At 41.5% G+C, this 11,701-nt stretch overlaps 1 protein-coding gene across 1 annotated transcript; it reads left to right on the forward strand.

Annotated features, from left to right (window-relative positions):
• Positions 1-108: 108 nt before the first annotated feature.
• NSDHL (NAD(P) dependent steroid dehydrogenase-like) lies at positions 109-10,718 on the forward strand. Its single transcript, XM_050901806.1, has 7 exons — positions 109-151; positions 2,532-2,693; positions 3,632-3,778; positions 5,205-5,333; positions 7,327-7,469; positions 8,171-8,273; positions 8,975-10,718. The coding sequence occupies exons 1-7, from the start codon at positions 131-133 to the stop codon at positions 9,308-9,310; spliced, it is 1,041 nt and encodes a 346-aa protein (XP_050757763.1). The 5' UTR covers positions 109-130; the 3' UTR covers positions 9,311-10,718.
• The last annotated feature ends 983 nt before the right edge of the window (positions 10,719-11,701 follow it).

Consider the following 11,701-nt stretch of genomic DNA (forward strand, 5'->3'; position numbering starts at 1 on the left):
ATAACTAGAAATGTGTTTTAAAAAAAAAGTTTGCTTTGTGTTAATGACGTGTAAGTAAAGTATTGTATTGTGAATGAAATAATATTCTCCTTTTTTAAAGGAATCAGGTTGATAGTGAATCATCCGAGAAATGGCGACACGCCTCAGATCGGTAAGTTGAGGACTTAAATGATGCTTTATGAAGATTTGTCTTGCAGAAACATATTTTCATAGATATTTGTTCTGGACATTACTCGGGAAGATATGAGACTGTTCCTGCATTAATACTAACTCTAGAGATATTGGCAGGGGAAACGGGAATTTTCCAAGGAATCATTTGCTGCCCTTGGTTCCAAAGAGGAACTACGAATGCTCCAACCCCCCCAAGAACACCAGTGGCTTTGTCTGCTGCAAAATCAATTGGTCTGGAGATTTAGTTACTCCAGGATCATTTCTACATGCCTTATAACATTATTCCATGTTGTAGTGCCGGTAAAGGCCTAGTTGAGGTCCCTGAGATCTACTAGACCATGGTAACCTCTTTCTGTGATTAATGCATTGAAACAGGAGGTTAGAATATTGAAGGAGTAACATTTTGCTTAGCTCAGAGAGGTGTTTGGACATTACTCTTAGGACTACAATTTATTAAGCTGTTTTGTTGCATTACCTGTGGCTCTTGTTTGTAGAGAAATTTCTATCTTCTGAACTATTTTCTCATTAATTCATATGAAGCGTATGGAAGACCAGTGAATCTCAAATATTTAGGAAACAAAGAAACCAAAAAAAAAACCAAACCCACATGTAGCATCATGTTAGAGAGCATGAACAAGCTGTTGTATCTTCACAGCACAACACTAGATAGGTAGTAATTCATATCCTAAAATCAATATAATCATGCATAGCCCGGCTTTCTACCTCCATTATTTAAAACAGCTAATTAATCCAGGTGCAGCACTGTTAGCTGCTGTTACACTGATTCTGCTCATTGAGCTGGTTCATTTAGTACTTTCCCAAGAGGTGTGTGTACTAGATTGTATTGCATATTATAAACGTGCACTAAAGATTATTTAAATAGTCTGCTTCTCATCACCAGTTAGAATACTGTCCTTATACTTGCGTGAGTGGAGAACTATCGTACAGAAAAACCTGGGCTATCTCATCTGTCCTGGTAGAAAATGATTCTGATGTTTAGAGTCAGACAGAGGGCGTCGTTCTGCCGCTGTAAAACTTTGGTTCAGCACCTCTAAGTGCAGTGTGCAGTTCGGGTGCTCTCATTTTATGAAGAACGCACTGGAATGAGAGAGGGTACAGGGGAAGGCAAGTAAAAATACCAATGGAATGGAGCGACTGGCTTTTGAGGAGAAGCTGAAAAGGCTAGACCCCTCAACAGGGAGAGGATGCCACAGAGGGGAGGGATGTGACGGAGTTTAGAGAATCAGGAAGCTGACAAGCAAAGCAAATGCAAAACTCTTGTAGTGGGAGAGTACAAGGAGAGTGAACTGCAGAGAGTCCTTAGACTCACATATTCTTTCTGTGTCGTCTATTCTCTTGCAGCCATCAAAACCAAATAGACCACTGGGCCAACCCATTAGAACTTTTTTTTAATTATTTTAATCAGACTGTACTTTGCATGTACCATTCTAAATAACTGGTTATGCCTTAATGTAACTGAGCAACTGCAGTGAACTCTTCTAATTTCTGTTGTTGTGGATAATTGACACTTTGCAGTAGAACCTTTGTTTAAGGATGTAGCACTTAGAAACTTCTGAACAATTGTTGTCTTTGTGTGGTTTCACTGGATTAATATTCCCTCCAGCTCAATAGTATAACTGCAGAGGTGGGGTTTTGTCTAGCAACAATAAGGAGCAAATCTATTTCCAACCAGGACAGACCATTCTTTGTACAAAAGCTTCCTCAGACTCGTTGCTTGTATGTTCTGTGTTGGCGGTAAGGTCTTCAGTCTCAGTCCAGTTAGATGAGCGACCAGACTGGAATCTGTTAATTAGTGACTCTAGCTATTCATTTTAAAAAGCTTAAAAAGAGAAAGGAAGAACTAATGACTAGCTAAAAAGGATAATCCTTGCCTTTACCTGATTACTTTCTTAGCTTGGAGAAGCCTAAGTTTCACATGCTCTGAAAATGGTTTTGTCCTTGCTAATGGTGACAGTTTTAGTATTCTGAATTATCTGTGCCATGTGGTTGAAGCAAATTCTGTTTGCTTTACCATCAGGGCAGAGTTTGTCAAAGCCAGTCCTCTTTTTCTTCCCTGCTACGTGAGCCACTTGGTTATGAGGCAGAGTCCTGCCACATACAAACCAGCATGTGAGCAGTGTGGACCATTAGCATGTCTGAACTTCTAAGTTACCGTGATAGCACAGACATATTGAAGAGTCTTTTGAGATCTGAATTTAGGCTCCTCCAATTAAACTAGCTGCTGACTAGCTGTGCAAAATTCCAACCCGTTGAGATCTCGGGAAGTTCAGATCAGTTTACTTGCGCGGTTTGTCGGTGTATGTCTGCTTGCTAAAGAGCTTTTCTCCCTGTCTCTGCAGGCTGGTAAGAAATGTACGGTGATCGGCGGGTCAGGATTCTTAGGCCAGCACATGGTGGAGCAGCTCCTGGTAAAGGGTTACGCGGTCAACGTGTTCGATATTCAGAAGAGATTTGACAATGACAGAGTGCAGTTCTTCCTGGGAGACCTTTGCGACAAAGAGGTACAGACTGACAACAGTACATGACATGGATAGATAGAAAGGATGTCTGTTTAAATAAATGCTCATTCAAACAGCTTACCGAGCCTTGCCTGAAGCACTAGAACACCTGAAGGCATTGCACAGGTTGTAAAAGGATATGTAGATATGTCCCCCAACCTTTCCCTGTGAAGTCAGTAGCCTAAGCAGTTTTCTGTGGAACCCTGCTCTAGAACATTTAAAGAAATATACTTGACGTCTGCTTGAAGCTGAAAAGAACAGAATTTGTTTCTGTATTATGATTTGCATTACTGTTAGCTCAGATATACAGTCTAATTACAGTCACTGTTGGTAATCGCATGTGGGTGCTCTCCTAGCTAACCTCAGCTGCGTGAGAACGGCAGAATGCATTATTCCTAACAGTTAAGGCATGCTAAGCCCTCTTGCCTTAACTCAGTCACGCGTGTGAGCCTTGGCAAAAACATTTGTATGCAATGTGAAGAGACGTCTCCCCACCAGTATAAAGTATCATGTCTCAGAGCTTTATGACAGTCATCTCAAACACAGACAGTGCCATGGGGTACTGCTGGCTGTTAAACCTGCTGCTTGGTGAGTTTTCTAACTCCTATCTCCAGGTAACTTTGAGTCTTATACCCGCACTTGAGACTATTGCAAGTAGTTAAGTCTAGATAGCCTCCAGGTCTCAGATGGTTCCCAGGTTCTTCTCTGGAAAGAAAAGATGATGTAGTGCGTTCTTGCCTAGCGAGAAGAAGAGGACATTGTGAAGATCCTGGATGCTAATTCTACGCTAGCTGCTCACCTTTATGGAAGGAACATGACTTGAGATTTAGTGGTTTTGTTTCCATGAGAAAAAGAACTGTGTTTTATTTCCTTCCTTTTTTCTGTCTGAGTAGGCACTATTGCTGTTGCTTCATTGCTGTCTCATGCGATGTGTCTTCTAGGCTTTGCTCCCAGCTTTACAAGGTGTGTCAGTGGCATTTCATTGTGCATCACCAGCACCTTCAAGTGACAACAGGGAACTGTTTTATAAGGTGAATTTTATGGGAACCAAAGCAGTCATTGAAGCCTGCAAAGAAGCTGGAGTGCAGGTAAGGGTAGAAAAGCATGTGGAGACTATAAGACACTAATGTGACTTTATAAAAATTGCAGCATGGATCAATTTCAATCTAGTTTGATAGAGGGGCAAAGGTTTCTGAGATACTGAATTCCCACTTGTTCTGTGAAAATTAGTAGGAGAGAGAGACTCTGTTGGTCTCCTGCTTAGTGTCTGGTGTAAGCTCAGTCCATGTTTGCCACAGAAAACCTACACATTGCAATCTTCCTGACTGCAGGAAAAGCATCTGTTAAAATTTGTCCTACTAGATGTCTGGGAATCACCCATGGGAGAACCACGACTGATAAGTGGATTCTTTCATGCTTTAATAAGGGAATGGCTCTAAAGGTAGCTTTTCCAGCAGTGGAAGTACTCATGGCATCTATTACCTATGTGAATTCTTTGACATATAATGAGAAGGAACACACTTGTGCCATAATCTCGGTATAATTTGGTTTAGAAAGTCATTTGCCCACAAAAGAAAGAGCCAGAGGAAACCAGGCTGCTGTTCAGGCAAGGTTGTGGGGTTTGTGGTTTTGTTTGGTTTTTTTTTTTTTCCCCTCCTTATGTTATTTTGATATCACATGAGTTTTCATTTAAATTCTTAGCAAATTTTCAAGCGCAATGCATGTAAAGATCCTTGCTTATTCTGGGCAGAGATGTGGCCTCCAAAGCATGCATTTTGCACAGTGTCCGTGTACAAATACGGAAGTGATAATGTTTAGAATTACATGATGTCTATCACATAGGACTCCCAGCCCCACAGTTTGTTGTTTGTTGGGGTTTCCCCCCCCAGCACCTTGTGTAATAAGCTGTTGTAGGAAATGGGCCACGCGGTGTTTACCTTCAGGCTTAGTCTGGATTCTGTCAGAGCAAGGAGTTAAGTCTTGTTGGAACTTGTTGGATCTAGTCATCTTTCTATTACAATGTAGATCTTGTTTAAAGCCACATGTTTTTGATTACTCAGATGCATCACTGACTTCCTGTTTTGAATCCACCAGGGTACGTTTTTATCCAACAAGAACATCCAAGATAAGAATTCTTTTTTGGTTTAATCAAGATGAGCAAATATATCTTAAAAACACTCATTGCATGTTAAGTGCTAAAATGTGCCAAGCCGAGTGGGCACTCTGATTTTCCTGGAGATGTTTTCCCCTTGACTGGCTGCTGTGGATGTTTGTTGAAATGTTTTAATCTACTTTAGGTAGCACTAAACAATGTGACAGAGTCAATTAAAAGAGTGGGAGTTTTCTTACCTGCAGTTTCAGATCGTCTTCTGTTAGCCCATGTTCTTCTAGACTTAGATTGTTATCTGTAGAACCAGTTGATTAAACATTATTATTGTCTTTACTCAGCCTTTGTAAATAATGACCCTTTTGTCTTAGGCTTTAAACAACTGTTTTCTTTCATGTCTATTGCAGAAACTGGTGTTAACTAGCAGTGCCAGTGTAGTTTTTGAGGGCACAGACATAAAAAATGGATCAGAAGACCTCCCTTATGCAAAAAAACCTATTGACTATTACACAGAGACGAAGATCCTACAGGAGAAGGTATTTGTCATCATATGGTTAACGTTGTTATTTTTGATGCTTAAAACTGCCCTTCTAAAAGTAGGGCATGCCCTAGGGGACACAACAGACTCTTCAAGACTGAACAGATCTCTGTTGTTCTCCAGAATCTCTCTTTCATTAAAAAGAAGTATCTCATTCTTACAGCTGCAAAGAAAATCTGCGCACAATCATGCATATGTAGCACTGCCTGCCAGAGTTTTCAGAGTATAACTGAAATAGAAAATTCCCTTCTTTTAGACAAATCTGTCTGATGTTAGCCCCCTTATCGTCAGCATGGAGGCTAGTGCGTTTGTTCTGCTACAGAGAAGTATGGCAGGTGGCTGCCGCTTGCGTCTTTCGCAAGTGACCCACATCCTTTTCCCGAGGCATGCTGATGGGTTGGTCCAGGGGATGCTTTCCTAGCAGCTGTCTAGCAGTCCAAATACATAAGTACTCTGTTATGTCTTCCTTGGCTGGTGAAACTCCAAAGTAGTGTATTCACTTAATAAAAAGAGAATAAAAATAAAGCTGTGGCATAAATTACCAGGGAAGTTGAACGAAATAGCGTGTTACACTACAGAGGTGGTTTCTAGAGAAAGAATAAAAGAACTGGCAGAGATGTTGCTTTCGCTGCAAGAGCCGTGTGATAATCCCATTTCTTATCTGATCCAGCTTTGTTTTAAGAGAAGTTGAGGGGAGTTTTTTGCCTTCTCTGCTCCTACTGGAAGGCTGTTTCAGAACCCTATTTACCCGATTTGCAGCCTGGAGTTACAGTTGGGATTGTGAACAAGTCACTGGAGAAGGAGAAGATGAGATGGAGATGTGGACTGAGTTAAGGAGCATGCCAGCCTAATAACCTGTTGTAAGCTAATGCTATTGGCCATATACTGAAAATGTTCTTGTTAAAAAAGATTTAAAAATTTCCCCTACATCTGAATGTCCGCTATTTTGGACATTTGCAGATCACCAGTATCTGTTCTATTTCAGGTTCTTAATGCTGCAGTATTTGTGGTTTAAATATGGTATGACAATGTTTTAAATCAAAGCGAACAAACATTTTTTTTTAACTTTTTTCAGTGGCTTGCATTTCAGCTGTGGAAAGAATCTACGCTTTTTGTGCAAGAAGAATTTAGACTTGCTTCCACACTGAAGCTGACAGTGTGTCCTCTAAAGTCGAGTATTAGCTTTTAAGAATATTTCTTATGTTCCTTGAAAAGAGCTTAATTGAAAATGCAGCATAAAAACATTTGTTCATTCGCAAGCATAACCACTTTGCAGTAAAGTGGACTAATAAAGTGGAAGCTTATGAGCAGCAATCAAGTCTAGCCCAATATGCTTGTAATTATGTCTTTGTTTTGGGTGAAACAGTGAAAGTATTCAGTGTTTATTTGTATGTGTTGTTCTTGGATTTTTAATAGAAAATCCAGCAGCTGTTAAAAATTAGTAGAACATGTTGTTTGGAAACTCCCAATAGAATTAAATCTTCAAAGATGCCTTGCTAAATCTGCTTAGCACTTGGTGCTGCCCGGAAGATGGGATCACACTCCTTCTGAACGAGATCGAGAAGGCCCGTGATGGAAATCTTCCATTGACTGATGAGAGAGACAGAGATTGAATTGCTTAATGTCCTTCTTTTCTCCAGCATGTCCATAAAGAATTCATGGAGTGAAGGAACTTCCAAAGCTCCTCTGGTTTCTATGGTGTTAAGTGAGAGAGGCGAAGAGTTCCCTTCCTTTGCCTGTGAATTTAAGTGTTCAATAATGAAAACAGATTTTTGTCGTCTTTTCCCCTTAAAGAGAAGTGGGAGAAGAGATGGGAGCAGAGGAAGATTTTTGTAAAGATACGGGTGGACAGTAATTCTTCCGCTGATGTCTTCCCAAAGAGATGGGGGAACACCCACGCCCTTTAGTGATGATCTTGGAATATATTACTAAGCCGTATTTTTCTTCCCAGCCTTTCTCTCCTGATTTGGTTATCTTTTTTCCCCCTACAGGAAGTGCTCAGTGCGAATGACCCAGGCAACAATTTCTTCACTACTGCTGTTCGTCCCCATGGAATATTTGGTCCTAGAGACCCTCAGCTGGTTCCCATCCTCATCCAAGCCGCTAAGAGTGGCAAAATGAAGTTCATAATAGGGTGAGCAAGGCTCAGTCATTTTATAGCTTTTGTTAAAATTGATGCTGAACCTACAAAGCCCTTTTGGAAGGGAATAATATTAAATCAGTAATGTTGTTGTGGCATGGAAAAAAGTACATTTCTTTAATTTTTCACTTGTGATCCAGGATTCTTTTTTTAAAAATCCTTCTGTGTTAGGGACTCGTGCACTCAGATGGTAAGTGTTCATAATGCAAAAAGAATATCAGTGGGGAAAGCTGACATAGCTTGAGCTGTCTTTTTAAATATGAGAGAGCTCAGATTACTTGCTGTTAATTAATATGCACTTCTGGTATTTGAGGTTCTTGCAATTAAAAAGCCTACATGGCAGTGTTTTAATATTTCTGCTTCTGTGGATCACTCTGCTGATTCTGAGACCTGTAGGATCTGCAACACCTAGAAACTTGGTACCTGGTGGGGTTTAAAAATGGTACTGTTGCAGGAGTGTAAACTTGGAGGGCCTTGGCAAGAGCTGAGACAGTAACAGCCTTTCCTCTGTCTCTGAAATAATATGTAGCGATTTCGTCTCTCTGACAGGGTATAGCCTGAAGTTACAGCACAAGAGAGCGGGAGAAGAGGAAACTTGGAATAAATATATCTTGTGTGGAAGTCCTTCCTTGTGCCACAGGCGGATTTCAGCCTAACTTGCCTTAGGGCTAAACTTCTTCCTTTTGTCTGTGCAGGGATGGAAAGAACTTGGTAGATTTCACCTATGTGGAAAACGTGGTCCATGGACACATCCTAGCTGCAGAAAATCTTCAGAAAGACTCTCCCCTGTGTGGGAAGGTAAGGAGGGGAGTGGGTGTCCCCTAGCCGAACTTCATCTGCAAGCCTTGCTTGGCTCCGTGTGTCCGCTCTGTAGTTCATGCTGATTTTTGTCTGTACTGAACATCTGTCTTGGAGATGAGTGGAACTAGCACGCACGAACGGGTCAATTTTTTTCTGTCTGTGGGTATAATGAACGGTTGCCCATCTGGTGACCATTGTGTGCAACCACATGGGCTAAGATGTATGAATATGCTTTAACTTCGTGCTATGAAACTCCTTGTGAAAGGAAATCCAGGCAGAATTGTGGGCAGCCAAGATGCGTACATAAGAAACATAGTTATTTAGCTTTTATGATAGAGTTCAGAACAGGAGAAACTTTTATAGATTTTCATGGCACCACCGTGCTCTGGGCGTGCACTGTACATACAGCTAGGATGCTTGAATGTGTTTGCGTTGTGTTGTGTCATTCAGTTTGTTTGACCATTTATGAGTAATCTCTGGAGTGTTGGAAGTAGCTGGCTTTCTTAGCAAAAAAGGGGTTGATCACTTTTTTCAGACAGAGGTGGTTAGTGCAAAGCAGTTTCTCATGAAAATGTGTTCTCCGTCAAGTCAGGGACGTCAGTCTCCTCAGCATGAACACGAGATAGGCCATCACAGAGACAAATTTGTAAAGACCATCATGATTTTATCATCTGGCTTTTTGTCTTCCTCTCTTTCAGGCATTTCATATCACAAATGATGAACCAGTTCCTTTCTGGGCTTTCATGTCCCGTATCTTGACTGGCTTGAACTACGATCCTCCCAAGTACCATATTCCCTATTGGCTGGCATATTACCTGGCCCTGTTCCTGTCTCTAGTGCTGTGGCTGCTAAGTCCACTGGTCACCATCAAGCCCACTTTTACCCCTATGCGGGTAGCATTAGCTGGAACGTTTCACTACTATAGCTGTGAACGGGCCAAAAGAGACATGGGCTACAAACCAGTGGTGAGCTTGGATGAAGCAATAGACAGGACGCTGCAGAGCTACCCCCACCTACGCCGGGCTAAGGCCTGAGAAGTCCTAGATGGATTTTTTTCTACTTGATTTTTGTAATTGCTTTGACATCTTAACATGAACACTGAAGCAAGTTTCACTCATTCTCTGGAACAGGGAGTTTTCCTGAAGTCCCTCCTCCTCCTCACCATTATCAAGAAGGCTTTATCTGGGTTGAAAAAAACTCATGTAGGAGCTGTTCTAACAGTTCTCTTCTTTGATGTGACTTCTTGTTTCAAAACAGCTGCTGAACCCTATGGACTATGAATAAACACCCTGCTGTGCCCTCTTCAATCCCAACCCAGCACATCAGCATTCCTTCGTCTTCTCTCTCCACCCTTGTCCTCTGTTTTGTTGCTCTGGTGATAACAGCCGCCTCTTCTCATAGGTGCAGACTGGTTAATGAAATACTTCTCACGACTGGTTCCTCTCTGTGGTTTGGCTTTTTTCTATACAAGAGCGATGAAAGAGAGGCACATGCCAAAAAGGAGTTCTGCCGCCATCTCTTAAATCATTGAAGCTAACTTTGTCCCTCCATGATTGGTGGGTGATTTGGCTTCTTACTGAGGCATCAGAAGGAAACCTGAGAAAAGGCATGCTAGGCCTCTCTTTGTAAGAAAACATGTGCCTTTGTTTCTGCAGGAGCCTATTTCTATTCAAAAATAACCCAAATAAATCAAGAAGAGATGACTTCCTAATTTTGTGTTCTATCTTTGAAAGGACAGATCCCATTCTGAACATCTCAGCATAAACAGGATTTTAGTCGTTCCCTTTGTGGGGGAAGAAGTCTTTGCTGTGGCTGTTGTCAGTCAGCACATACTATTTTACCATAGCTCACTTACTTCCCATAAGAACTACATTGGCTGGAAGATCCTACTGCACAAAGCTCTCATCTTGTCTGACGTTATTGCTGGTAATGGTGATTTTTGTTGCTTTGACCACTTAGTACGTGAAAAAAACTTTTCCACAAGAAAATGGTTATCATAATACTATGTTCACCAAGCTGTTTAGTTTGACATTTATATTAAGTGTACTTTACCCTATAATCTTTCTAAGTGCTTCAGTTCTGTTTTGTTTTTAAATGAAGAGTTTAGGTTAGAGTTGGAACTTCCCTCTGTGCCAGTTCCTGGCTCCCCAGGAGTTTTGATGTTTCAAGTTTCAGAAGTATGGGAAGTGCCTCACTCAGTGAGCCTTAACCTCATCTGGGAGCTCAATATGCTGCTAGAATCCTATAGAAATTAGTTTTATTTTAACTTCTGGTTGTTTTCTGGAGAGCTTTATGTTGGGCTTTTTTTTTTTCTGGAAATTTTTATTTGCTGCTTTAACAGCTAGCTAGTTTTACCAACCTTTGCCTTGGTTGATCTTGAAGTAAATACTAGCCAGTTGCTTGGGCCAGTTCACACAGTTCTGGTTTGCACTGGTCAGCGACCTTGGCCTTTTTTTTTTTTTTTTCCCTTTCTCCTCCCCCCCACCCCCATAGGGTTAAATATTTAAAGCCTGAATTCTAGAGTGCAATTTTTCAGCAGTGTGTTGTTCAAAAAAAAGCCCTGTGGTTCCTAGGTTTTCTGGAATCTGCTTGTGTCATCCCACATCCCATTTCAGCGGGAGATAGATGCTGCTTTTAAAGACCTGAGCTGTGTTAACCTCCATGTGATGCATCAATGTGCCGGCACAAATTCACTGTTAATGGAAAGACCCTTTCTTCCCTCACTGTTTCTGTAAGGGTGTACCAGTGCCCCATCTATATTAAAAAGAAAAATAAATTGTGACATATAAAAAGAACACTCATGTGGTGAAACCACGCCTGGCTGAGAGACATGGCTTTATTCCCAAGGTTTTGTAAAAGGCCAGGCATTTCACCTGCTTTAAGGGGTGAGGAAGGACTGGCGTATGTTTGTTCCTTGCTCCTTTCTGTAAAGCTGGGCCCACTTATAGTTTTTGTAATGTAATAGTCGAGTGACGCTAAACTCTTGGCTCGTTACTAGAAGAATGGCCTTTTGTGAAAATGGACAATTCAGACGCACCTCTGCGATGTGCAGTAGAGGTAGCTGCTAAATCCAAGCTGGTAAGTACAGAAAGCCCTGAAGGACAGCGTGTTCTAGTTCAGAGGCAGTGCTGCACAGAAAAGATGGTACTGCTTTTGGGACTCGTGGTGTAGCACAGCAGAGAGCTTCAGCTCCTCATCTGCGAAGCAGGGATAACGCTGCCCTCAACAGAGAGGTGGTGAGAGTATAGGATTGTACTGGAGTGAAAGGAGCAAGCACTACGATTACTTGAAGTCAAACATAAACAATAGGTAAAAGCACGTTTTGGCCTCTAGATGGCCAAAATTTCCCAGCTAGATCTGCCTTGCAGCTTCAGTCAGTCCCAAAAATGCTGTGTCTCAGTCCTTGGATGCAGTTCCCGTGGAGG

This window comes from Gymnogyps californianus, chromosome 9 (genome assembly GCF_018139145.2).
Source record: "Gymnogyps californianus isolate 813 chromosome 9, ASM1813914v2, whole genome shotgun sequence".
Classification (NCBI taxonomy): Eukaryota; Metazoa; Chordata; class Aves; order Accipitriformes; family Cathartidae; genus Gymnogyps; species Gymnogyps californianus.